This window comes from Lissotriton helveticus, chromosome 1_1 (assembly GCF_964261635.1).
Source record: "Lissotriton helveticus chromosome 1_1, aLisHel1.1, whole genome shotgun sequence".
NCBI classification, from domain to species: Eukaryota; Metazoa; Chordata; class Amphibia; order Caudata; family Salamandridae; genus Lissotriton; species Lissotriton helveticus.
The window spans coordinates 1,665,816,497-1,665,844,114 of NC_136057.1; the positions used below are offsets into that span (position 1 = coordinate 1,665,816,497).

Here is a 27,618-nt window from a genome sequence, read left to right on the forward strand (position 1 = left end):
TATATTCTATCTAATTTAACCATATGAATTACCAAATAGATTAACAATCAGAGGCCATATTGTAGATATATTAGTCATATTCAAGATGCAAATCTAATATTTAAGTATATAAGCTTAGATAAATAACTCTTAATCTTTGAGAGAAGAAAAGATAATGCACCACAATTACTAAACAACGTTCTTCTGGCTTGTCTATGTACATTAGTCACATTTCATCAAAGTTACACTGAACCTCTTAATAATTGTACTTCTGATTCTCAAAATTAGAATGGGTAAATGCCCTTGTTAACATGTTTGGTCACGTTACAGTCAGTTGGTAGTTTAATTATGGTGGGAAGATATGGATAGTTTGGGCTTATTTGTGACCAAGAAGATGACATGAAATTATGGGAGTCTAATTGAATACTTTCTTTGGAAATCTGAGTTTCCACTATTTCTGTGTTTCAATGCTCGAATTTTTGGAAGAAATGAGGAATATTTTGCATGTTAATGTGCTCTGTGATAAATTGTGATTACCCACTGCTGGTTTCTTTACCCTCCAGATACTTCTTCGGCCTCGGAAGATGAGGGCTCACTCAGGCGCCAGGCTGCCCTCACTGCAGTACTCACCCAAAGTTTACAAAACACGGAGTCGTGGATTAATCGGTCAATCCAGGGATCTTCCACATCCTCGTCGGCATCTTCTACTCTTTCCCACGGGGAGGTGAAGGGGACCAGTGGTTCATTGGCAGATGTGCTGTCCAGCACTCAGCCAGGTAAGAACGTCTGTGTGTTGTTATTGTAGAAATACTTTTTCAAGAAGCCTAGTGAGACAGCACTCCTTAGACATTGAAAAGGCGCACATTTGCCAACCCATTGTGCGTTGAGTACCTTGAAGACAGTGGTAGGTCAAAAGAATGATTTGATTAAAAGTGAGTGAGAACCCTTAGTGGGTAAATGCAGGGATCTTTGTGTAACCTGCAGGTACAAATGTTTGCATCTTACATCAGCCTTTCTAGCCACTTTTCACAGCTAGTAAAATCAACCTCTTTCCAGTCATACCCTTAGCATACTGAATTATCTCTAAACACTGATATATTGTTATTTCTCAGTTCTCAAGTGCTCTTTTTGTTAAACAACTGAGGATGAGGGGCTGCGTCTCCCCATGCGATTTCAAATCTGGGATTGTCTGATTCAGTGTCCTTGTTGGCGGTGCATATGTTAACCCATCATTTACGTTACCAGTCTAAAACTAGTAGTAACTCATTTTATTGACTTTATTGGCAGTACTAAGGAAGTGCAATATAGAAGTAGCAGACCATAGTTTAGCACGTTTTGCCAAAGCAAATAGCTCTGACGACTGCAATTTCTTTGTTTTCCCCATTTTTAATTTGTTCACTTGGCTTTGCAAACACATTTATTGAACATTAAAATGCAAAGGGTATGTTTCATTTATTAGCAAAACCAATATAAAAGTGATTCTGCAATAAGAAACTGAAAAAAACATAAAAATTCAATCAAAAGCAGAAACTAGTCCACTAGCCTTGGCGCTGAAGTGGACTACTTTTCAGGTGGATATGCACTAGCAAAATGTTGTCACTCACAGTTAAGGGGAGCCAGTGGTTGAAGTGGAGTGACCCATTAACCCTTGTTATGGTCGTCAGGAGCGAAATGTGAATGACATTTCAACAGCCTACTGGATGATGGAGGCTGACCAAAAGCCCTTTAGGTATGTGTGTACAATATATAAATATTTGTTTATTTTGAGGCTTGTGACCAACTGAAGCTGTCTCTGGGCCAGACCTAAAAAGAGAGACTTATTAATGGGCTTCCGAAAAAGAGTGTACAGTTTCCACTTATAATTGAGGCATTGTAATGTAACCCATCCTTGAATATTGGAGTGTTGTAGGTCTAAGCAAGACGTTAACGAAAACCTGTGATTTTTCCAAAATATCGAATAGGAGAAATTTGGTGGTTCTTACCAAGTACCCAACTATTTTTTTGTAATTCTTTTTAAACTGCAACTTTGTTTTTTCCACTTTATCTTGGCAGTGGGATGTATCCCAATTTTGTACTGTGCATAAATCCGTCTTGCTGAGCCTCGGTGCCCTTTCGAGGCTGTTTTAACACTATGTCTTGCGTTCACAAGGGTGACGAAGGCACCCAGGAACAGACAGAGCAGCCGACATGTTTCCTTGCCTCCAAAGATTGCCCCCCCCCCCACCACCCGTGCCAGACATAAATGGCTAGGGAAGTTAATGATTGGTAGCCTCCATCTTAAACACGGGACTGAAAGCATCGTTTTGTTTTAGCAAGTTGTATGAGTTAATGTTATGTAAACGAATCTGGAACTTGACAGTTAAATTAGAGGGTTTCCTGCTCCGTTTCCAATTGACTTGAGCTGTACTTGATATAAAGAAATGCAATGAAGCACAAACAGTCGGTACTTACATCAGTAAGTGAGTTGAAGTCTAGTGCTTAATTTGAATAAAAAAAAAAGAGCCAAGGCATTTATCAGAACACTGCAACTTGCACCACCCATCAGCCCCCTCCAGCGGTGCCAGTGCCAAAACAACTAATAACCAGTCATAAAAGTGACAATTCAGACTTTTAATATACACTTAAAAATTACTAGTGCTTGTCCCCAAGCTATTTTTAGAGCTATGATTGGTATATTTTCGTAAAGTAAATGTATATTGAATTATTAAAAAACTGCTGTTGTGCTCACCACAAAATTAGACAACCTGCGCCCCCGTGTGGCAGGCTGTCTGAACAGCACCGGAAACCACCAAGTTGAACTAAACAATTGTAATACAAATTGAATGTACTCTTAAAGGCGGCCCGGTTCTATTCTAGGTACATTTTTATATGCGCAAATACCATAAATAAAAAAATTTTAAAAACAAAAAACTTACCACCTAAAGAGTTCAATCAGTTCTTAAGGGAGCGGATGGGAGACTACACCATCATCAAGAACAGTCTACCGACATTTGCTAATATTACATTTTTGATAACTACTGTGTGTGTGTCTGTGCCTCTTGCAGTGTTTTTGAACTTTTGCCTGGAATCATTGAATATTATACCGGTCAACTTCTCACTGAAGATGAGCATTCTGCCTCCTTTCATTTTGCAGTAATTCTGAGGCAAAATGTCTAACTTGCAGGGAGAATTTTTCGGTTATCGGAAGATGTTTTCTTCTGTCTTTTTGCAGTCAGTTATTTTTGGAAAACTGCATTTTTATTTAGTGTTTGTTCCAAGGCATATGCAAAAGTCTGCAAAAATTGGTATTTCATTTACAACCTGCAAAGGAAAAGTTTAAGTCATGGAGAGATTTTCTTTTCTTATGTCTTTTTGCAGTTAATTAAATATTTATTAGAAATCCACACTTTTATTCAGTGTTCGCACCAAGGCATATGCAAAAGTCTGCAAAATGGTATTTTATTTCAGATGGTTACATTCACTCGTATTTTTAATATTATTCCTGTAGCATGTGATTGTTCTAATTTCGTTGCTCTTGGAGAGGTCTTCCCAGCTTGGATAGCAGGATAGCATCACCATATTACTCTTTTATTTGGGATATTGGCAAAAAGGAGCAGTTGTAGAAGAACACACATTTTTGGAGTGTGCTAGTGGTGAGTCTAACGCAGTCTCTGTTATGCACTTGGAGCAGTCAATATTTTGTGAACTTTGTGGCAGTGTGCAGATCTCCGTAGCATGGTCCACGTGCATAGCAGGTGACTTTTCTAATATTATCCTGCCTGTATGCATGTTTTAAAAGACCTGAGAAGTTGTCCGGTCTTAGTTTGCCCTCACTATTCCACTGATGATCCTTTTTGTGAGTATCTGGACGAGTGATGGTTGGAGACGACTAATGTCCTTGCTGAAACCATGTGGGATCCAAAGTGCTGCGTGTTTGAAAATATACAAAATGGAAATGAAAAAGTATGCATTACAGTGCACAGTCATTTTATTTAGTTAAGGAATTGTTAGTTGCAGTGGCAAATATCACCAAATAGAGTCCAAACTATTTAAAACTTTAAGGCTAGATTGTTTAAATTGTGTCCTTTTGAGTATTTCATTTTGTCCTGTTGTAGATATGCAGTTTAATATGTCTTGTTGATATTAATTAACGATTCATGTTTTCATTTTTTAACTAAGGGAAAGGATATGACCCAACAGCTAGAGCGGTCAAACTCGAAGCTGGGGAACGGTGTTCGAGTTTCGACAGTGGAGCTCAACTTCTTGTGATTCTGGGCAAATCACTTTATCTCCCCTTGCCTAACAAAATGAATGTATCCGTCTGTAACACAACTGTTGCTCATGTATGGCGCTCTGATACCTTCGGGTCCAGTTTGCTTTCTATAAAACTGCACCAACATATTTTTTTCCTAGCTGCGATAATCTAGTTCCGCCCACCTTTTTGTATTGTATTTTGCAGAAACTATCTCGGCGCCACCTGACGTCACAGCCACCACCTCTGCACCACCATCCTCCACCACCTCTGTGCGCCCTGTGAACATAGACCTGCCGCCCCATGGACTGGTGAAAGGAATGCACAAGGCATCCCGACGGTCTAGCCTGATGGATACTGCGGACGGTATGCGGTACCCAATATTGAACTCTGCTGCTGGTAGAGAATTCCATAAGGCCCTATGCATTTTCCTTAGTTTCACGCGATTTCAAAAGATACATATAGATACCTCTTTTTATATAAAAGGTCGATAGGCGGATAAAATGAAAGACTTTTCACAAGCTTACAGCTTGTTTCTCCTGAGAAATCCATTTGTGTGCTAGCTAGAGCAATCTCTGGGTGTGTTGTTCGGGGTTCATCTCGCTGTTTTATAGGCACCCATAATACAGAAGTCTAATTTAACCCAGATGTGACTTTCGCGCTGCTGTGGCTGATCCATTCATTATATACCATACTTTCTTGTCCATGCAGGTGTACCAGTAAATAGCCGGGTGTCCACCAAGATCCAGCAGCTGCTCAACACCCTGAAAAGGCCGAAGCGGCCACCGCTGACAGAATTCTTTGTGGATGATTTTGAGGAGATTGTGGAAGGTACAGTGGAACGCTTAGGCTGCGACACCAGATGTGATGTGCCATGCAGGCATACCAATTTACAGAACCACCCACTAGATCGTCTAGACGGCACTCTCCACGTCATTAATGACGCATGCAAAAAAATCAGTTACACACAAGGCTAAGACAGCTTAAATCCAAACACTGCATCACAAACTGGTCGTACACACACACCTTTTATTATGCAAAGGGATTTACAGATTGAGGCTGAGACTTTTCCGCCGCACCTATCACTTAAAGTGGAAACCGTATCCACAGTTGGTGCTCAGATCTGGAGGATCAGCCTCTAATCCTCCATATAGGGATATAAATCCCCTAATTATTTTAACAGAAGTGATCAGCACTCACTATTTATTCTGTTACAAAAATGATTGTACATTCCAGATAACCTGAGTCAAGTAATGCACAGACTCCATTCAAATTTGTTTAAAATTCTTCATAATCCATTATTAAAGTTCTTCTTTTGACACATATCCACGAATACTGCCAATGTAGCCAACATGTTTCGTCTCTTCCCAGAAATTTCGGCAGGGCTTTGCAGTGTTCTTATACCCGTATGTATTATATGTGGATCGGACATTTCATATAGGGAGCTAGCTTATTTAGTTCAATTTTGGCCTTAGTTTGTACACATGACATTCCTATCGTTTATTCAGAGACATCTGTCTGTAATACATCCGTTTCATGGCCATGTTGGCATCAAAATAGGTTACTTTTCTTTACATCTCCCACAGTATCACATACTTATTAAAAACCTAAAGGGTCTTTAAGACCGCCCATAGCTTACCGTTGGTTGCCCGACTTGCACTTTTGTTTGCCTACTTCTCAATCGTGTCCCTTTGTGCATAGTCTCTTAAACACCTCTTTTGATTGGCTGATTTATATGCTTTCTGTGCTAGCTTTTAAGAACTGCTTTTTTGTTTTTGGTTAAGGACTCCATGAGAGTGCAAGTGTTTTCCAGTTGTCTCCCTAGTGTACTTTTCTCCACCTGCTTTGCTCACTGTTGCCTGTGTGCTTCGCTTTGCCACCCTACATGTTGTGCGCGACTTAAAGTTCTCGCTATGTTAATTTTTCGTGCTTCTCCCCAGCTTGCTGCATGTGTTGCTCTCTCGCCAGTTGTTTCTCCTACTCACCCCTACCCTCCGTTTTGCTGCTGTCCCCTCTCCATGTTGCATCCCCCCCACTTACATCCTCTTTTTGCTTCCTGCCACCCGTGGCCTCTTGACGACTGTTGCCTCTCCTCCCACTGCCCTGCTTGTCACCCTATCTGCTGATTCCATACCGCTCTCCGGACTCACGCCCTCCATTTTGCTCCCCTTAACCGACCTTCAGAGTTGCAAATTGTTTTTCTTATTTGCAAATCCCACTGAGAATGGCAAATAAAAAGAAAAAAAAACAGCAGCACTATTTTGTAGACGCATGCATCGGGAGGGGTATGTTCCTACAAAATGATGCGATCACCTGTAGCATAGGCTTCTCTTTTTAGGTTGAGCATTCAACATCTCTTGTATTTACTTTAGTTAGTATAATACTTATATTTGTATGTACTTTGTGGGCTCTGGAGATCATTCCTAGGACTTGTCTCCTTCCGCTTAGGGACTTTTTTTCTGTTCAACTACGCCTATTTAACTGTCTTGACAGAAAACTACCAGCAGAGGTCAGTAAAATTCCAGAATTGCTTTTTGCTGAGGGACTTTCTTTTTTTTATTTTTCTGGCTACTGCCTCTATTTAACCCTTTAGATAGAAAATGACCAGCAGAGGTGAGTAAAATACCAGAATCACTGTAGCATTCTTTAGATTCCAGTCAATAGAAATTGTCTTCCACAAGCACCTGTAGACAATATTTTTTTCAAATCTTGTATATTAAGTGATATGACCACCGAAGGCCCTGATTTTATATTAAAATCTGAGCTTTGGACTATACCATTTCTCGCTGAAAGGCAATATTTCTCTCCATGTGTTCTCATACCTGGCGTGTCACGCAGTTTGGTGCTTACTTTCCCTCCATGTTAAAGCATTGTAGATGTTTCAGCACTCAGGTTAATGTGCTGCATAGCTAAATACATATAAGGTCCCAAAGGCGAGATCGATTGCATTGCAAATTGTTGTTTTTATTTAGGATATACTCCATTCAGCTGCATCTTAGGTTTTCTTTTCGCTTATTTGGATATGCTTCTCATCTGTCTGGAATGCTGTACGTCGTGGCTAAGAACACTGGCAAAGCCAATAGGTCTCAAAAGAAAGGCCTGTTGGTTTTGCCAGTGCTTGTTGATAGCAAATTGTGGCTGCTACACAGACATATTACTCACCTATTGTGTTTTGTTTCGTATTGTTGTTTAACAATATGAAAGTTTACAACACTGTGTGAAAGCTTCTACGTTTAGGCAGAATTACGACAGATTTAAACCAAATATTGCAGCGTTAATTGGTGTCTCCACGCTTTCCTTCAGTGCCCCGGCCAGACCCGAACCAGCCAAAGCCGGAAGGACGTCAAATGACCCCTGTGAAGGGGGAGCCACTGGGCGTGGTCTGCAATTGGCCTCCAGCCATTGAAGCTGCGCTGCAACGCTGGGGCACCACTCAGGCCAAGTGCCCGTGCCTGACGGCCCTGGACGTGACGGGGAAGCCAGTTTACACACTGACTTACGGTAGGTTGGCGTCTAGTCCACCATGGAGTTCTATGGGACATGTTGGTTTTGGTTTTCCTTCACCGAGGTCGCAGAGAATGTTAGATCTGTTAACACTTTCATGGTAGGCTGCCCCATTGTTATTCAAATGTATTTGATGAATAGTGGTATACCTACCGAACTTGTACAAAGACAGTGCAGTGTCAGATTTTGGAAATCAAACTTCCAAGCCGTTAAATAGAATGTGATGGAACACCATGTCACCGGGGAGTGCCCGAAGCCTCCTAAAGAAATGAGAAATGCGTCTGTTATTAATTGTCTTGAGAAGACTTGCTTCAGCGTTCTCTAATGTGCGTCTGCTTTCAGTCCTGTGCCAGTTATTTTTTTTAATAAATCTGAAAGACCTATTCACCCAGATATTATGATTGCCATTGTAACCATTTGCTATGCTAGCCGCGAAAGATGTCACTTAGGCTTATGCTAGAGAAGGTTGAATGGTTATTTGATTGTGCTGCCCAGGGAAAGTTCAGTTGTCTCCATTACTGGATGTCACATGGCACGCAACATACTCTGTAGCCGTCCTTTCTTCCGTTTCACTAAGGCATAGGTAGATGGGACCAAAGTGGTCATCTACTAGACCAGTGTTCTAGTCCCAGCTTCTCTGTCGTGACTGAGTGTCGCTCATTTCCTGTCATCCATCAGTTTTCTTATTGCAGAGAGCTGTGTTTGATATCCCCCCTTAAAGGAGAAAATAATGCAAAGCTGTCTTGGTGATTGGTGAAAGTATGTGCATCAATTTTAATGTTTTTAAAAACGAGTCATCTGACACACATTGCTAAATGTCCTTCCTGTAGGTAAATTGTGGACCAGAAGTCTACGGCTGGCCTACACACTTCTTAATAAACTTGGAACCAAAACTGAACCGGTGCTGAAGCCAGGAGACCGGGTACTGTTTTAAAAATATCTACACCTTTTCTGATATTGTAAACTTGTATTCTTTTAATGATCTTTAGACCGTGGCATTCTGTTGGAAATGTATGAGGGCAGTTGTGCAAGTGGAGCATGCTTAGACGTCTTGTACTTGAACGTGGATCAGTTTCTTCTACCTGGGTGTGGGCTCATGGTTCCAACAAATACTAACCTCCAGTTTTGTGTTCACCATATCTACAATAAATATTCATTAAACACATTTGTATATAATGTTTTTCAAGTGACATAATTTCAATATTTATTGATCATTCTGTAAAACTGACTGGGTTTTATTTTTGGATGTAATGACAAGTTCATCAATACTCTTTTTAAATGTGTTTCAGAAGCAGGTGTGTGTTTATAATTTGTGCATATGGTTAACAATAATAAAGAACTCGATGTGGCTAAAGATTTAGACTATAATTGTATGCCACGGATAAATGAGGGCAGCTTTTCAGAAGCTCTGCCTTTGGTTCATTTTTGTTTTGCTGTTGCTGATTAGTGGAACCGTGTCCCCGAAGGGTAATTCTGATTAGTGTTTTTATGGGCTATCTTTTTTTTGGGGGGGATAACTGCTGACCACTTGGTTTGCAGCATGTTATTCTTCCATACTCACACAGCTGTTTTATTTCAGTCTGCATGTCCATCTCAGTGGTAGCTCTGTCTTTGGAACAACATGTCCAGTTGACTCCACCACAAGCAATCTCTGATGCAGTTCATTATAAGACAATACTTCCCTTTTCCAAACCACTGTCTTTAACCATTCTTGTCGCTCTTGCTTCTCCCATACATATTCATGGTCAACTATGCCTTGCCTGTACATTGCTTATGAGGTCTTGTGAGTGCTTGCTGGACGTGCTATAACCACGATGAACATGCCTTAACTAGACCATTCGTGAACTATGTAATATTTGTAACTATGTAACACAGACTATGTAAAGTGGTCCGCAACGGTGTAACCGTTGCCAGCCCAATCCACTTGCCTTGCAAGAGCCAAACCCAGTCACTGTAGTCGCCTTTTTTTCAGAATGTATCTTGGATCAGTCCACCTGTGCCTAGAAGCAAATGCGTTTTACAGAAGATGATATTTCTATACGATACTGCCGACACACTGATGGAAGACGCTGAGGTTCCTGCATGCAGATACTCCAGCTTGCAGTGGTCTATTCGTAGGACCCAGTCTTGTGATGGCAACAAAGCCCCCTCTCCGAAGACTTCCGCTTCCTATCAGAGGCAGCAACAAAATCAGCAACCTTATTGTGGTTACTCCAGGGGTGCCTTTAAGGAAAATCACTCTAGGGGCAGATAGTGTGCAGCAAAGAGAGCCGCTACCACCAGTGATTCACTCTCCCTTCCCCCGACCACCCAACACCTGTCAAAGGATGACTGCAGGGGTTCCTCGCACACTTGCAGTCACCTCAGATCAATGGGTCCTTTCCATTTTAGAGCATGGTTATTGCCTGGAACTCACTGTTCCACCACCGAACATCCCTCCCCGCAAACACTCCCTTCCACAGAACATCAGCGCCTCCTACTAGAGAAGTACAAATGCTCCTACTTAAAGGGGGTCATAGAGCCTGTGCCACCACACCAGCGCGGCAAAGGGGTGTACACCCTGCACTTAATTATCCCCAAGAAAGATGGATTCCTCAGGGCCATTCTCAGCCACCGGCCCCTCAACACATACATCTTGTTGGAGCACTTCCACACGGTCACGCTCCAGGACATCATTTCTCTGCTACAGCAAGGGGACTCGAACTGAAGGATGCCTATTTCCACAAACCCATCCATCCTTCTCACCATCACTACCACAAGTTTGTGGTGTGTGTACAGAATTTGCAGGTCAAGGGTCTGCCCTTTAGTGTAACTTCAGCCCAAAGACTCTTCACAAAAGCCTTTCTGTGGTAGCTGCTCATTCCCGGAGCAGCGGTGTCCACGTCTTCCCCTAGCTCAATGACTGACTGAAAAAGAGTGCAAGCAGGTAGCAATGCTTGGACCACACCCAGATCACATTAGATCTTTTACACAAGCTAGGTTCCCCAACAATCTGGTCAAGACTCCTACCACTAACCCCTTCAAATACAGCCCAGTTTCTAGAGGCAGTTCTCGATTCAGTCACTGGGAAAGCCTATCCTAGCCCTGCAGTGGTTCAATCCTCCAGCTGCTGCTGCCGCCTCTTTTTCAGCTAAATTGCCGCTTAACGGTCAGGACTGTATTGTTCCTCCTTGGCTTGATGGCTTCCTGGATCGTTCAGTACATGCTCTCTAGCATATGTGTCCACTTCAAGAGTGCCTTGTTGTACAGTGTGGTACAAAAGGGGGTGGTGATGGACGGAGCATCTGAACCAATCAAACACTCACACCCAGTCTAGATCTGGGTGTAATCCATCACCGTTCTTTAGCCCACTCTGCCACCCCAGTTCAGACATGGCTATATGCAAATCAGTCTGACCCTGTGCCTCATGGGAACAGTCCAGCCCGAACTGCCAAGCCATGCTTTCCCTGGACCGGAAAGAAGCTTCCGAGGACCGGTTTCTGGCATTTCAGCCGTCTTCAGCCCGGCTTGCTTGAATCCAGTGGCAAAGTGAGCAAGGGACTCACGTCTGAGCATACCCTGCCAACTTATGGCGAACAAAGTGGTACAAAAGGGGGTGGTGATGGACGGAGCATCTGAACCAATCAAACACTCACACCCAGTCACCTTTGGTTTTTCTTTGTTGTACAGTGGGCACAAGTGGAAAGTCTCTGGAAAGATCTAGTGTTCGTTTGAGCCAGCACCCATCGCTCTTTGCAGTGGTGAAACAGCAACAACCTTTTGCAGGGCTGGACCTTTTTAGACCCGGTTCCCCAAGAGACTGTTTCTACTGACTCCTATCTCCTGGGTTGGTTATCACATCTGCAGGATATGACTGTTCAGGGCACTTGCACATCCCTTTAACAGTGCTTCCACGTCAATTAAATAGCATTATCAGCAGTTAAATATAACTCTCAAGGCTTTCTTCTGCCAGCTACATCACAAGGTAGTCCTGATCAGACCAGACAACGTGACTGCCATGTACTATCTTCCTAAAAAGGAGGCGTGTGCTCTCCCGAGCTTTTTGTGTTAGTGCAGAATATTAGACATTGGGCAATTCACCACAGAGTACATCTGTTTGTGGAGTACCTTTAGGGAGAGGACACCAATTTTGCAAACCTGCTTGACAGGATGTGTCAGCCAGTCAATGAGTTGGAACTCCATCCGCAAGTTGTACTCCGGTACTTCCAGCGTTCGGGGTTCCCCAACGCGATCCGTTCGTAACCACAGAAAACGCTAAATACCCAAGCTTCTCCTCCAGGTTTCAGCTCGCACAGTCCATGGGCAATGCACAATGGATGACCCGGACAGGGATATTTGCCTGTGCTTTTCCACCTATCCCACTATTCTCATATGCGTTTCAGATGCTACGGCAAACATCTCTCATCCTGGTGATTCCCACGTGGGCCAGACAACCGTGGTTCACAATCACCCTCAACATGTTTGTGGTCCCTCACAAGAGGGTGCTCAACTGGACAGACCTTCTCACTCAACACAAGTGCAGGGGCAGGCACCCGAAATTCCAAGCAGCTCAACCCTGCAATTTGGCTCCTGAGGTCCTAAAATTTGGTTACCTCAATTTACCTCCGGAATGTATGTCCATCCTCCGCATCTCTCCTCCCTACTACACAAGCTTGCTATGCAGCAAAGTGCAAGAGGTTAGTTCATTACTGCCTACCCAAACACATTGATCCACTAAATCCGATAGTGCAAACTGTTGTTTTATTTACAACGTTTAGGTCTGGTTTAAATGTCCATTGATTTGCATTTGGCTGCCATTGCAGCTTACCTACGGAACAGGGAACACTCTTTACTATTCAGAGTCTCCGTTTGTGAGGCAATTAGGTGTATAATATGGTGTGGTTGTGTGACCTCACCGTATAATACACTTACCAATCATTTTAGGTCCAGTAGGTTTTGACTGTAAAAACCCTCAGCTGAGTAGCTGTGTCACTGAGCAGCAAGGCTTACACAGAGGAACCGCACCAAACAATTGAAGAAAAAAAAGACACAACACTCAAGAAATCAGACTCCAATTTATAAAAACAGACTGTATTTTTGAGGATTAAGAGGTTAGAATGAAAAAGATAATTCTGAAGGTTACAGAGATATAGATTTTTGAAGCAGTCATAAATGAAAGCAGTTTCTCTTTACCGTGATCAAGCCTTGATAAAGTAGACAAATTTGACACGTAGAAACTTTTTCAAGGAAAACTTAGTTAAGTGTCAATGCGGTTGGTTACAAGTACTGTGGGCGACTAACTTTGGCAGGGAGCTAGTCAGGGGGACCAGCAAGGTCCTCAAGAACAGTTACTTTTACAGAAGAGGCAGCCCTCCAGCAGTTCCAGGCGCTTTATCTGCATTGCAATGGATTACTATGGAGTAGTCCTGATGCAAGGGATGTAGGATGCTGAAGATGTTCTAAGGATGCTGTGGATGCGACATAGTCGACGAGGGTCTTCCTTAAGGGATTTAGTCCATGAATATGATGAGGGAGTCCTGATTACAGGGTCAACGACCACAAATCCTCTCTGGTCTGGCCGAAGTGCAGTGGCCACAAAACTACCAGTTGCCTATTGTTGCGGTCACAGGCCAATCCTTCCTCGGTTGATAAATTGCCTTCTGAGGGTTCCAGCAACTCTCCGACACCACTCCCGGGCTCAGCAAACTCGGGTGCAACCATGTGCTTCAGGTCTTGGTCCTCCATGCTGCATGGCAACGGTGGTAGCAGCTTGAAGACGTTGGGCTACCAATTTGCTCCCGCAGGCTGCTTCAGCTGGTATGTCCCTGTGCTGCAAACAGGAGGCCAATCAACTGTCCCTTTGAGTTCTTTTGGCTTGACTGGACTCTGCAGACTGCTTCTCCTTGAGCAGGACACTGCAGGCACAGTCACTCTCTTCACTAGCCAGCAGGTGCAGTCCTTTTTGGTACAGCCTCTCTTTGCTGGTCCTTCACTGCAGCAGGGCAGTCCTTCTTCCAAGTCGGTCAAGATCTGAGGTCTGGGTTCTACGGCTGCCCCCTTTATGCTTGAAAAGTGCCCTCAGGTCAGGATGCGGTTGGTAGCCAATGGGCTACCAGGTTCCCTCCTATCTAGTGACCCCTTCTTGTGGAGTGTGCATTTGGCTATCCCAGGATGCACCATTCTGCCCACTCTTGAGATGGCGAGACCCCTCTCTTGGTGTCTAGATCTCCCTAGACCACCCCTGAAGTGTAGCTACTCTGAACTACACGCCCCTGGGTAAACTGGTTTGGCAACTGGTTACCCCTCTCTGCTCATTGGGCCAGCCTGTCTACCTGAACAATGGGGAAGCCCTCCCCGTAGTGTTACACATCTGCCCTTCAAAGGTAGCTTCACTTTTGAAGCCTGCCTTTTGGGGCTAACAACCAAGTGGCTACATGCAGGAGGGAGGTGACACCTCCCAGACCATCTGTCCCTCATTATTCTCCTTCTTGAGTCGTTAGCACGTCTCTCCAAGAGGGTAAACGCCGTCTTGTGGAGCAGGGTCCATGTGTGCTTTGGAAGGCACATGAGTTTTAAGGGTAACAAAGTAGCTGCTTCAGTAAAGCTGCACACTACAAGTTACATTAATTTCGACTTCAGTTACAAGTCGGGTTTAATGTAATGAGTAGTTTGATACCTTGGAGTGCCTACTTGAAATGCAACATTCATGTCAGAGTGTAACCATGTACTCGCCAATTGAGTGATAGTCTTTCCACTGTAAAAGCAACAGTAGTGTGAGCATGTCCTGCCTGTCGTGTATGTTGCACCCTGCCTTGAGGGCCTCGTAGGCCCACCAAAAGGGTGACTTAGACACATGTCCAAGAGAAGTGGTTGCCTTGCCATTGCTTTCAATGGCAAAGTCGGGCTAGCAGTGCATGACTGCTCTACCATTCTGCAGTGGGGGGCTTCTTTTACTTCGGGGCCTCCAGGTGGACAAAACCAGTGCTGCAAGCCCTGGATTACCCCTCTAATCGACATGCCCTGGGTAACATGGTACCATTTACTAGGGACTTGCAGGTAGGTAAGCCATTTCCAGTTGGGTACAGGCAATACAACATACACTTTAGGGTCAGCGCACTGGCACTGAGTTCTGGTTAGCAGGCTGAAAAACCTGCAGCATCAGTCTAAAAACTTGGAGTTTACCATACAAAAAGAGGAATTTGCTTACACCATTATTAAAGCCTTTATGGAAGGACTTAAAAGGGTTATCCCCCAGGGCCGGCCCCTGTCTGGAATCTCAATGTAGTCCTAAGTAGACTTGTGGACCCCTCCTTTGAGCCGCCTTCACTCTTGCTGACTCCTTTGTCTATCTGGGAAAGTTGTGTTTCTAGCTACAGTCACTTCCCTCAGGTGTGTCAATGAGCTCCAAGCTCTCACTTCATAAGAACCTTTTTTCCAGTTTTCCAATGACTAAGTAGTCCCCAGAACTAAACCAAAGTTTCTGCCTAGGGTGATCTCTTCTATCCACCTTAACCATACAATTGAGCTCCCAGTGTTCTTCCCACACTAGAACTAAGTAGACAGTAGACTTTAAAAGAGCCCTCACTTACTACATAATTAGGAGAAAATGATTTAGTAAGATACAACTATTTGTCACCCGCAGTAAACCACACAAAAGCACAGAACCATTTCAAAAGCAGGAGTAGCTCGGTGGCTAATCAAGTGTGTTTAAACCTGCTATGCCAAGGCCAAACAACATCTCTCTGCTCCACAAGGCCATCTTCTACTCTCAAGAAGGCAACCGCCATGGCCTTTCTGGGTAATATCCCAGTAGCTGACATCTATAAGGTAGCTCCTTAGACCACCCAACACATGTTCACCAAGCACTATTGTATGGATGGTCTAGCACATCAACAAGCTCAAGTTAGCTAGGCTGTATTAAGTACTCTTTTTAATCCTTTGCAACTTCCTCTGGCTAATCACAACTGCTTTGGAGAGCATGTGGTTCTACAGCTACACAAGCCACAAACGTAAAATGTTGCTACCCTGAAAGCAACTGTTCGTGACATGTAGAGCTGTAGATTCACAAGCACCCACCCCTCTCCGCCGAAGCCTTTGATCTTGCACATATTGCTATATTTACTTACATAGTAATCTTCTTTCACTTCTGTGCTCCATTTTTATCTTCACCCAACATGCGGGAATACAATAAATGAAGCCGTTGCCCATGCGCATTACCAGTCATAGGAGGAGTCGCTATACCTTGTGACTCAAAATACTTTTCTTTCTAAGAAAAAAAGTTACACACCTCTGAGCCCCACACTAGATGGCAGAAGTATGTAGAGCATCTGGATCTACAGAGCTATATGCCACGACAGATGCTTCCAGGGTAAGTAAAATTTTCCTTATCATTCTTTGCGTCCTCTGGTCCAATTCTGCTTCTGGGGACCTCTTAGCACTTCGCTTGCAGACATCTGGATGATTCCTCCAGCCCCGCTCAGCAACCTTATGACATGTCTAATTAACTACAAATCATCTAATACCCTCACTCCGCCGAATACTTACCACAACTCACATAAAACACTGGACTGCTGTGGAATTCTTGTATTCTGCGGTAGACGGTGCTAAACCAGAATGGAAATGCAAGCCTACAATGGTGACCTCTCCCTCGTATACAAATACAAAATATCACTAGTTGGGTTACTAAAGGTTTAGCTTAAAAAACACCTGAAACTTGGTCTTAAATTACAGCTTTTAATTTACCCCAAACCTCTTATTTTGTTTTTTCCACGCTATTAGTAAGGAGTTATATACTTTTGACCTATCTTAAGCGTTAAATGTGTTAATTGGCTATCAAGACATGTTCCAAGGGCATCATATTGGTGGCTGCATATTGCAACCGACTTAGGTTTTTCTTGATTTATATTTTCAAAATCAAGTTTAATTGGTGATATAACGTTAGGACTGTGTAGATCTTTCAGCATTTTCCTCTCCTTTTTCATTGTGTTTTTCTGATGTTGTTTTAGGTGGCGCTGGTGTATCCTAACAGTGACCCAGTCATGTTTATGGTGGCTTTCTATGGATGTTTGCTGGCCGAAGTCATCCCTGTTCCAATAGAGGTACCTCTGACTAGAAAGGTAATGTCCATTTTATAGAGTGTCATTTGCTGGGGCTGGAAGAACACCAGAAAATGCTGACAATTAACCTTTTGTCTAACATTAATTTAGAAGCTGATTGAACTGTGCTTAGCAAAGCAAATTCAAGATTGTAAATGTACGTGTCTGTCTGACAGATTTCCATTCACAGTGACAGGTGTTGATGGTGTTCACTTAACTATAATGTGCTGAAAACTTTTGTTGTTAACAGTTCTGGCATGCAAACCAAACCATTTCAACAAGTACAACACAAGTGAGGGAGGAAAATCTAAACTTTATGGGGACGGCAAGTACTTAATCAGACGGAATAATAAGTCCTATCTGGCTTTAGTAGCTTTTAAACACACACACGCACATCCCTAATGCTAGTCTGTTTAAGAAGACAAAAGTAGTGTTTTGGGCTCAAGACACTTAATTAACGATAAAATGTAGTTAAATTAGATACGTTTCAACTACATACAGTTAGTTGCTTAAATATTTAACGAATATATTTGTCCCCATGTAGAAGCTGTCTGCTTTCAATCATCCCTCGGAGTATTACGTTTTGTTCCACATTTCAAAAGTCTAAGCAGCAAAGAATAGCCTCATAATTTACATCTGAATTGTAGAGCTATTTCTCTTGGGGTGATTTGGTTTCATTATTGATCACAGGCACATTGTGAGATGGTTGAATTTTGAATCAGACATTAAGATAATGGTCACTGTTTATTGTTTTAGATAACTACACACCACAAGTCCACTTGTTCCTGGACTCCAATAATCTGCTTTACTTACTTTGCTTTCTTTCTAAATCTTTACATGTCGGTTTAGAGGCCTTTTTAGCCTCACACTTCCTTTCCATATCTCTTCAGAATGCTGATATCCTTTCTTCCATATGACTCAAATCATCACAAGCCACCGGCTCCAGCTACTAGGCCCAATGTCGTAGAGTTTCTTTGTAGAACATTGGTTCCAAGTGATGCTCAATGTCTCCATGCCTATTTGGGACATAAAAGACAAGGTTATTATACACACTATAGACTTTCTTTTGATGGCTACTACTTTGTCAGTTCAAGTTATAGGACGGCTTCAGAAGTTATTGGTGAGGTTTTGACTGTTATTGTTTGGAAAATATTTCAGCCCTGGATAACCCCTAGCAACGTTTATTTTTGGCTTTCATCTTCATTGATCTTGTAGTTATTATGTAGGGTGATTTTTCAGAAGTATGTGTTCTTTCACATGGCCAACTATTCCTTGCCCAGCTGCGGCAAAGTGCCTGTATTTTCATGGGTATTCATAATTGTTTGTTGTCCTCGTTTCAGCTCAGCTCTTTAGCTAAAGATTTTATTGATTTTTTTCAGTATAGTGGATACTTTTTGTGACTTGGATATCTTCATCTTTCTTCTATTTTCTCTTTGAAGACGTATGCCATTCTGTATAAAATGTAAAGATCCGGGATGGTGGTCTTCTATATGTTCCTGGGTACCATAGTGGTGCCTTACCAGTCCGCGTGCACACTTCGATCACTCAACCAGTCCCTCAGCAAAGTGCCTAGAATCCACCTGGTGCACATGGGAAGTCGGTCCCTTGCATACCTTAGCGCCAGGACACTCTGCTTGAGTAGCTGAGCGCTCTACAAAACTCCGGATAACATAACATAACATAAAATACCTGGGCTGGAAGTTATGGAATGCTCTTCATGAATCTTTGCGGAGATGCTCCTCTTTGACGGTGTTCTGCAAGAACTTGAAGAGCTGGTTGTTCTAATATGTGGACTCGATTCATCCTACCTTTGTCCAGCGCTGGGAAACTCAATGGGATATTTGAGTGCTCTACAGGAAGCAACAATAATAATAATAATGGCCTTGCCAGTTAACTAAGGAGTACTAATCAATGGCTCTCATTTATTCAGAAGTACCCCTGAATTAACAGTCGATATGTTTCTACTTCCAAGTTAATCATGGCTGGTTGAGTATTTTGTTGTGAGAGGGAGATTGAGATTTTCAAGGTATGGTATGATAAGATTCCAGTTAACTAATATCATTGGTTTGATTTCTTTTAGACTGTCAAGCCTGACTATACCATGTTACATTTGGAGGGTGGTTGGTCATGATCACCGCGCCTGGCTTATGAAGAAAGTAGTCAGTCAGAAAAGACTAAATATTTAGCTGGTATCTATCTTGTTCATTTTGTTTGACTATTTACTGCTTCTAAGAGAGATTACCCCATCAGAACCCTTTAAATTGTTTTCAAGAGCATTCGCACCATTTCTCAAATTAACCATTTCCCCGTTGATTTATACTGCATTTAGATTTGGTAGAACAGTTAATGTGCGAGAATAATATGAACTAAATTATAGTATTTCTGTTGTCTATCGGTGACTTCCTTTTTCTGTTTCCCATCTCAGCACAATTCATTTGTTATTAGGATTGTCCAGTCCCAAAACAAACCCCATGTCTACTGGCTTATGTTCTTCAACCTTTCCTGCTTTTTCACCCAGTTCCTATCTCGTGATATTTACTATCTTCTCATCCTTAGCTGGGTTCTGGAGAATGTGTATGTTTTGTTTACTTTGTAACTCTCCATATTCTACTCAACTTTTTCTTGTTTTGCTGCTGTTTACAGTGAGGGAGAAGTGCTTCTGGGTCCTAGCCCAAATATTCCAGTCTAGCATTATTCTGTCCCTTGAGATGGCTAATGTAGGACATGTCTTAATTGTGGATAGTGGCTATATGAACCCCAATAACCATAATATTGCTCAGACCTTGCTTTCCTCCTGTCCTCTCCCCTCTACCATACTTTAGGATAAATCAGTACAATGAAAGTCATCGCCTTGTAGTTAGCAACTTAGCTTCAACACAAGACACTCCAGTGTAAACAGTATAGAAATGCCTGTCTTAGTTGGCCTAAAACATGTGGTCGATTGCAAGGAAAAAGCGACAAAAATCTTTGAAAAAGTCCTAAGCGCCATGAGATTAATAAAGTCCATCTCAGCTGTAACTGAGCTGCGCATGATTTGCAATTCTGGCCACCGCACACTGCCTCAGCGTTATGTTGAGTAACACTGAAAAGGAGACAAAAAAACCAACAATACCGGGGAGTAGAGCCAGAGTGTGATTTGATTTGGGTGTGAAATTTCCTTTAAAAGTTGTGTATAGATCGATAGTGATACAAAAAATTCTTTGTTGCTACATATTCTTCACCATGATACAGTGATTAATTGGCGCGTAATGTCAGTTGTAATTGTGTGTTCGTAAGTGACTGTTTTTGTTGCACATTTACCTGACCAGTATGGCCTCTGAGTCCTTATCTTTTAAGTCACTCTGGTGCTCCCCATGCTTGTATTGGATGTTGCTGTGAAAGTTTTCTCCCTGGTGAACCTGAACAGTTAGTACATAGCTTAAACCCTTACAACTTTTTCTTCGTACACAGGATGCAGGTGGCCAGCAGATCGGATTCCTGCTTGGGAGCTGTGGCATCGCCTTGGCGCTTACCAGTGAAGTCTGCTTGAAGGGACTTCCAAAAACTCAAAATGGAGAGATTGTTCAATTCAAAGGTTAGTTAATTCTGAAGTAGTGGTTAAAAGTTGTTCTAGTAATGCTTGGTGCTCCTTTGCATGGTTTCTAAAACTAACAAAAAATTGAACACCTTGTGAGAGATTAATTAAAGCACAAAAATGCCTAACCTGTTTTTGAGCAGCTCTCAGCCAAGAAAATACTCCCTGATTAAAAACAAAGATCATAGCCTCCTCATGGGGAAGTTCACACTGCTCCTTTTTTTTTATGTCAGCAGGAAAACGGTCCCCGCAACGGTGCTTCCATAGCATGTACAAGTGTAAACGACGCCATTGCACTCTACGTCACTATACTCTCCAACACTCTACCCCACTGTACTCTGAAACATGCTATTCCAATGCACGATACACCAGTCCACTCCACTCCACGCCACAGCACTCTACTCTGCACCACTGTTCTTAGCGCCACTGCACTCTGACACGCTACTCTGCGCCACTGCGCTCTGCGGCGCTGCACTCAATGCCACTATATTCTACTCTGCACCACTCTGAGCCACTCTGCAGAACTGCACTCTATGCCACTGAACTCTATAATGCAACATTGCATTCTACAAAACTGCATTGTACACTGCTAAATTCTATGTTGCTGCACTCTAGACCACTATACACTGAAACACTCAACGCCATGCACTCTACTCCACTCTATGCCACTCCAATACACGACACACTGTCACTCCAACCTACGACACTATGCTCCCCTCTTCACCTTTCCAATCTATGCAACTTCACGCCACTTGCCTCTACGCCACTAACTTTTAGCCATGCTGAACAGCAGCCACACTGGTATACAACGTGGCTAAAACAGACTGCTAAGGCGAGACCTATTGCCAATGCTTGTTCTGCTCTGAATCCCACTTTTTTGTTTAAATAAGCTTGCCCCACAAGAATCAAAGCTATGAGAAAATGTGTGTGCTCCAAATAGTGGAAGTCATGCTTATTGACACTTGTACTCGCTGATTGTCCCCTTTTCTCATCCCTACATGTATAATGCAAGGCAGTTTTTAATCGTAGGATGGTTTGAGTGTGACTCAAGCCTGGCTCGCACCTCAAATATTTGCATCCATCACAGGTAAGCAATAAGGAATCTGTACGGAACGCCCTGTTTAGATTCTAGGGATACCTTCATAGGTCGACTATGATTCTAGTAATTTTAGAGCATGGGGTGTCAGAAGATTAAGTTGGAGTGGTGCGATAGTTGGCTTATTTGACCATATAACCCCTTGGAATAAAGTTCTGTAGTAGGGGATCTCTGTGTATAGTCATAATCCGTGAATAGTCTCGCCCATGTGCGTGGACCCCGGAGCAATCAAAATAGTCTCTTAAGTTGTCCTCTTCTGCATTCCTGCATAGACACTTAAGAGAAAATCAAATACAAATAATGCAGCCTGCAATTAACAAGGCTACACTGGCCAGCACTTCATCTTGAAGTGAAAAGGATAGCCAAATAATGTAAAAATGTACACATTTTGCTAAGTTTCACATATAGAGAAACTCCCCTTCACAAAAATCCTTTGTCATGATAGTGAGGAAGGGTTGGACAGACAAGCCCCATAGGCTGCCATTATGTGTCTGGAAAAGGAATACCGCGCCTTTAAGGAACCCTCCAGAGACCCTCGGTATCCCATGATGCACAGCCCAGGCAAGTTACTTTGAGTTCCTTTTTCCGGCTCCTGATAGCAAGACCCTGGAGCATTGAGCTCTACCTTTATTGGTATTTCTTCAATTTTTGGAGCTTTTTTGAAAGTTTCAGTGTTTTGTTCGACGTCTGGGGCCTTTCTCTTCCAGTTGCTGTCTTTTTTGAGTGGCTAAGCCACCCATTTCTTGTCAAAATGCCAGCTTTATTTGGCATGTGCCCTGAGTGGGGCAGGAAGAAGGCCAAATCAGACTCACACAGGGTTTGCATACTCTGTCTTCCATCTTCTCATGTGCCTGACTCCTGTTCCATCTACACATCTTTCTCCAGGAGGACCCTGCATGACAGGGAGAAGACCCGTCTTCAAGGCCTGGAGCAGAGGAGACATCGAGATGCAGGTGGGACCTCTGGGCATGGAGGGACTCTGTCTACTTCCACTACCCATGCATCGGCCTCTGGGGGGCTCCCCAGTCACAAGAAGGCCCAGAAACGGCACCGGTCCCGGTCGACGTTGATGGCTACGAAGTCGGCGTCGAAAGGTATGACGACGATATGCTCCCCGTCGAGCCAGGGCTCTTGTGTAAGTGACGTCGACGTTCGGCGTCGAGGGGAAGGACGTCAAGACCTCGGACGAGGTCGACGTCGAGGACATCGCAGACAACGTCGACACATCATCGTCGTCAGTCTGAGTTCCGAAGACACCTGCGCTCGCCGTCGAGGCGACACTGCCGTTCGCCGTCAACGTTGACGCTCAGATCGCCATCGAGAAGGCGATCGTCGCCGTCCAGGACTTCTTCCCTCTTGACGTCGAAAAAGTCGACGTCGAGGAGGAAGTTGACATCTAGAAGGAGCTCGTCAGGAAACCTGTCACACTCGGTGGTCAGCATTTCCACATCTGACAGTCCTAGATCACGGAGGAACTGGCGTTCGTCATCGGGAGCGCCCTCCTCTAGGTCTGCCCGCAAGAGGAGGAGAGTGATTCGTACCTCAGACTCGGACCTCTCCAGGACCTATTCACCATCTAGGTCTCTGGAGACAGCACAACCTGTGGTCCCTCGTCTGTCGCCTCCGCGGCCTCGTACGCCGACGCCTCCTTCTCCTCTACCTCTACCTCCTCCTCCACCGCTGCATCCTCTGCCTTTTGCGCCAACGCCACCACCGCCTCACCCACAGCCAGTGCAGGTGATTCCAGCTGTGCCGAGATCTTGCTCTCGTACGAGACATCGCTCTCGCAGCCGACACAGATCCTCGACCAGATCTCGACATTGTCACTACCACGACAGGTCGCAGACCAGGTACACTAGGGACATGGATTCCTCTAGTCGTGGCAGATATTCGCCAACCATGTCAGACTCTCCACCAACAAGGGTTTTACCAGTCGATGACATCGCCACATTTCAACACGTGCTATTGCGAGGAGCGGCGAAACTGGGGATCGCACTCGCTGTGCCTGCCCCTTCCACCTCTGTAATCTTCGAGACGCTGCAACGGAAGCAACTGTCTCGACCTCTCCTTCCGTTAGTGCCTGGTTTGGAGGAACCGGCTATGGAACTGTTTCTGACGGTTGCCTCTGTGAAGTCGGCTCCATCGAGACTTCAAAAGAAGTACAGGCCCCAGGACTCGGATCCTGCGTTGCTTCGAACGGATCCTTCTCCGGTTTCGGTAATAGTGGTGGCAGCTAAGAAACAGCACTCTCCGGACAAAGAAAGCCGCAGACTAGATTCGGCGGGAAGGAAGGTCTCCAGCATGACAGCCACTTCCATGAAGGCAGCAAGCTCGACTGCTCTCTTGGGCCAATATGATCGCTCATTGTGGGAGCCTCTCCAGCAGTTCATTGAACTCCTCCCTAGGGACAAGCGCGAGGACTTTCAGGAGGTTCTGAATGAGGACATAATAGTGTCAAATCAGATCATCAGTGCAGCCCATGGATACTGTCACAGGGTGACTGAGGCGCCATTCTTGGTTGCGGCCTACCTCCCTGAAACCAGAGGCACAGCAATGGATTGCTAACCTTCCCTTTTCGGGTTCCATGCTCTTCGGTGCCCATGCAGACGAGGAAATGGCTCGCATGAAGGCGGAAGTTGAAACGCTCAAGGCTGTTGGCTTGGAGAAGCCTAAAGAACAGCGCAAGACTTTCCGTCCATACCAACAACACTATTCTTCTCAGCGTTTCCAGCGCGGGCAGGGTTGTCAAGCTGAACAGCAGCAACAACAGATGTTTCAGCGACAGCCCTTTCAGAGACATCAAAGGGGCAGAGGCAATCAACAGTCCGCATCGGGGACCAAAGACCCGGCTGGGTCTAAGCCCTCAGGGATTACTTCCCCCTCTTCTGTTACCCACTCCGATTGGGGGAAGCATTCAGAACCTCTTGGCGCAGAGTGGAGGAAAATAACTCCGGACAAGTGGGTACTGAATATTGTTTGCAATGGATACAGTCTACGTTTTGTCAGCCCTCCTCCAGCTATTCCACCTGTTCGCTCACAATACCTGCTACGCGAACTCCAAGCGGAGGCCGATACCCTGTTAAGAAAAAGGACGATAAAACCTGTTCCGCAGTCTCAAAGGGGAAAGGGTCTATACGCCAGGTTCTTTCTTGTGCGCAAAAAGGACAAAAACGAGTTCAGGCCCATTCTGGATTTGCGACAAGCAAACAAATGGATTTGCAGAGAAACGTTCTGTATGCTGTCCCTGTATCAGATTTATCCTCTGCTGCATCGAGGAGACTGGCTTTGCGCCATAGATCTGAAGGACGCGTACTTCCGTGTCTCGATTGCAAAGAAGCATCGGAAATACCTGCGGTTCCTAGTCTGCACCAACCACTATCAGTACACAGTACTCCGTTCGTCCTGAAGTCTGCGCCCAGGACTTTTTCAAAATGCATGGCCGTGGTTGCAGCACACCTGAGAAAAAGAACAAGGTGTTTGTTTATCCATACCTAGACGACTGGCTGATCAAAGCATCCACGTTCCAGAAAGCACAACTACATTTCAACAGGAAGGCTGTTCTGTTGAACCAATTGGGTCTGCACATCAACATATCCAAGTCTGTCCCGACTCCGGTTCAGTGTCTGCAGTACTTGGGAGCCTCCATCGATACTCTCAAGGCAAGCGTGTGTCCTTTGGAGGAGCGACGCTTATCGATCCTTCGGAAGGCTCAGACTCTCATGGCCGTTCCAATGACAACTGTGAGGACGGTATCCTCTCTCCTGGGGTCGCTGGCCTCGTGTAACTTTCCCACTCCACATGCACGCCTCCACATGAGGCCACTGCAGGAATGTGTGGAGGATCAGTGGGAGCTGGGAGGACAGGATCCGTCTGTCTCAGCACGCTCTACAATCCCTGAAGTGGTGGTGTACACCAGTGAATCTCCTCAAAGGGATTCCATTCAACAAGGAGATACCGACTCAGACCATTGTGACAGATGCGTCTCTCCAGGGCTGGGAAGCGCATTCGGACCGCCTTCAGATACAGGGCACGTGGTCTCAGACAGAATCCACGTATCACATCAATTTTCTGCAACTCAGAGCTGTTCATCTTGCGCTCAAGGCCTTCCACCCGTCCTTTCGGACCAGTTCCCTGCTTGTTCTTAGGGACAACACAACAATGTATTACCTCAACAAGCAGGTGGGATCAAGATCGCGCACACTGTCTCAGGAAGCACAAGCGGTCTGGAACTGGCTGTTGGTCAGGGGACTGACGATAACTGCGACACATCTGCCAGGTGTGCAGAATGCTCAGAAAAGGGGGTGGTGATGAACAGAGTGTCTGAATTAAGCAGACCACTCTTACCCAGTCCAAAGATCAGGGCTTGATCCATCACCGTTATTTATCTCACTGCCCCATCCCAGCTCAGAACCTGGCTATATGCAAATTAGTCTGTCCCTGGCCCAGTGCATCATGGGAACAGGGCAGACCAAACTACCAAGCCAATTCTTCACCAGAAAGGAGACAAGCTACCGGGGACCGGTTTCTGGCATTTCAGCCTCTTCGGCCCGGCTTGCTTGAATCCTGATGGAGCAGTGAGAAAGGGACTCATGTCTGAGTATACCCTGCCACACCTATAGTGGCCAAAAACGATACAGAAAAGGGGGTGGTGATGAACAGAGTGTCTGAATTAAGCAGACCACTCTTACCCAGTCCAAAGATCAGGGCTTGATCCATCACCGTTATTTATCTCACTGCCCCATCCCAGCTCAGAACCTGGCTATATGCAAATTAGTCTGTCCCTGGCCCAGTGCATCATGGGAACAGGGCAGACCAAACTACCAAGCCAATTCTTCACCAGAAAGGAGACAAGCTACCGGGGACCGGTTTCTGGCATTTCAGCCTCTTCGGCCCGGCTTGCTTGAATCCTGATGGAGCAGTGAGAAAGGGACTCATGTCTGAGTATACCCTGCCACACCTATAGTGGCCAAAAACGATACAGAAAAGGGGGTGGTGATGAACAGAGTGTCTGAATTAAGCAGACCACTCTTACCCAGTCCAAAGATCAGGGCTTGATCCATCACCGTTATTTATCTCACTGCCCCATCCCAGCTCAGAACCTGGCTATATGCAAATTAGTCTGTCCCTGGCCCAGTGCATCATGGGAACAGGGCAGACCAAACTACCAAGCCAATTCTTCACGAGAAAGGAGACAAGCTACCGGGGACCGGTTTCTGGCATTTCAGCCTCTTCGGCCCGGCTTGCTTGAATCCTGATGGAGCAGTGAGAAAGGGACTCATGTCTGAGTATACCCTGCCACACCTATAGTGGCCAAAAACGATACAGAAAAGGGGGTGGTGATGAACAGAGTGTCTGAATTAAGCAGACCACTCTTACCCAGTCCAAAGATCAGGGCTTGATCCATCACCGTTATTTATCTCACTGCCCCATCCCAGCTCAGAACCTGGCTATATGCAAATTAGTCTGTCCCTGGCCCAGTGCATCATGGGAACAGGGCAGACCAAACTACCAAGCCAATTCTTCACCAGAAAGGAGACAAGCTACCGGGGACCGGTTTCTGGCATTTCAGCCTCTTCGGCCCGGCTTGCTTGAATCCTGATGGAGCAGTGAGAAAGGGACTCATGTCTGAGTATACCCTGCCACACCTATAGTGGCCAAAAACGATACAGAAAAGGGGGTGGTGATGAACAGAGTGTCTGAATTAAGCAGACCACTCTTACCCAGTCCAAAGATCAGGGCTTGATCCATCACCGTTATTTATCTCACTGCCCCATCCCAGCTCAGAACCTGGCTATATGCAAATTAGTCTGTCCCTGGCCCAGTGCATCATGGGAACAGGGCAGACCAAACTACCAAGCCAATTCTTCACCAGAAAGGAGACAAGCTACCGGGGACCGGTTTCTGGCATTTCAGCCTCTTCGGCCCGGCTTGCTTGAATCCTGATGGAGCAGTGAGAAAGGGACTCATGTCTGAGTATACCCTGCCACACCTATAGTGGCCAAAAACGATACAGAAAAGGGGGTGGTGATGAACAGAGTGTCTGAATTAAGCAGACCACTCTTACCCAGTCCAAAGATCAGGGCTTGATCCATCACCGTTATTTATCTCACTGCCCCATCCCAGCTCAGAACCTGGCTATATGCAAATTAGTCTGTTCCTG

At 44.7% G+C, this 27,618-nt stretch overlaps 1 protein-coding gene across 1 annotated transcript in view; it reads left to right on the top strand.

The window, feature by feature from the left end:
- Positions 1-27,618, top strand: part of DIP2B (DIP2 acetate--CoA ligase B (putative)) — an 805,292-nt gene that overhangs the window by 404,830 nt on the left and 372,844 nt on the right. The window contains exons 5-11 of the mRNA XM_078688921.1: positions 543-755; positions 4,418-4,576; positions 4,922-5,041; positions 7,514-7,711; positions 8,545-8,636; positions 16,699-16,809; positions 20,239-20,362. Of these exons, the coding sequence (XP_078545047.1) occupies positions 543-755; positions 4,418-4,576; positions 4,922-5,041; positions 7,514-7,711; positions 8,545-8,636; positions 16,699-16,809; positions 20,239-20,362 (1,017 nt within the window). The remainder of the gene's footprint in view (positions 1-542; positions 756-4,417; positions 4,577-4,921; positions 5,042-7,513; positions 7,712-8,544; positions 8,637-16,698; positions 16,810-20,238; positions 20,363-27,618) is intronic.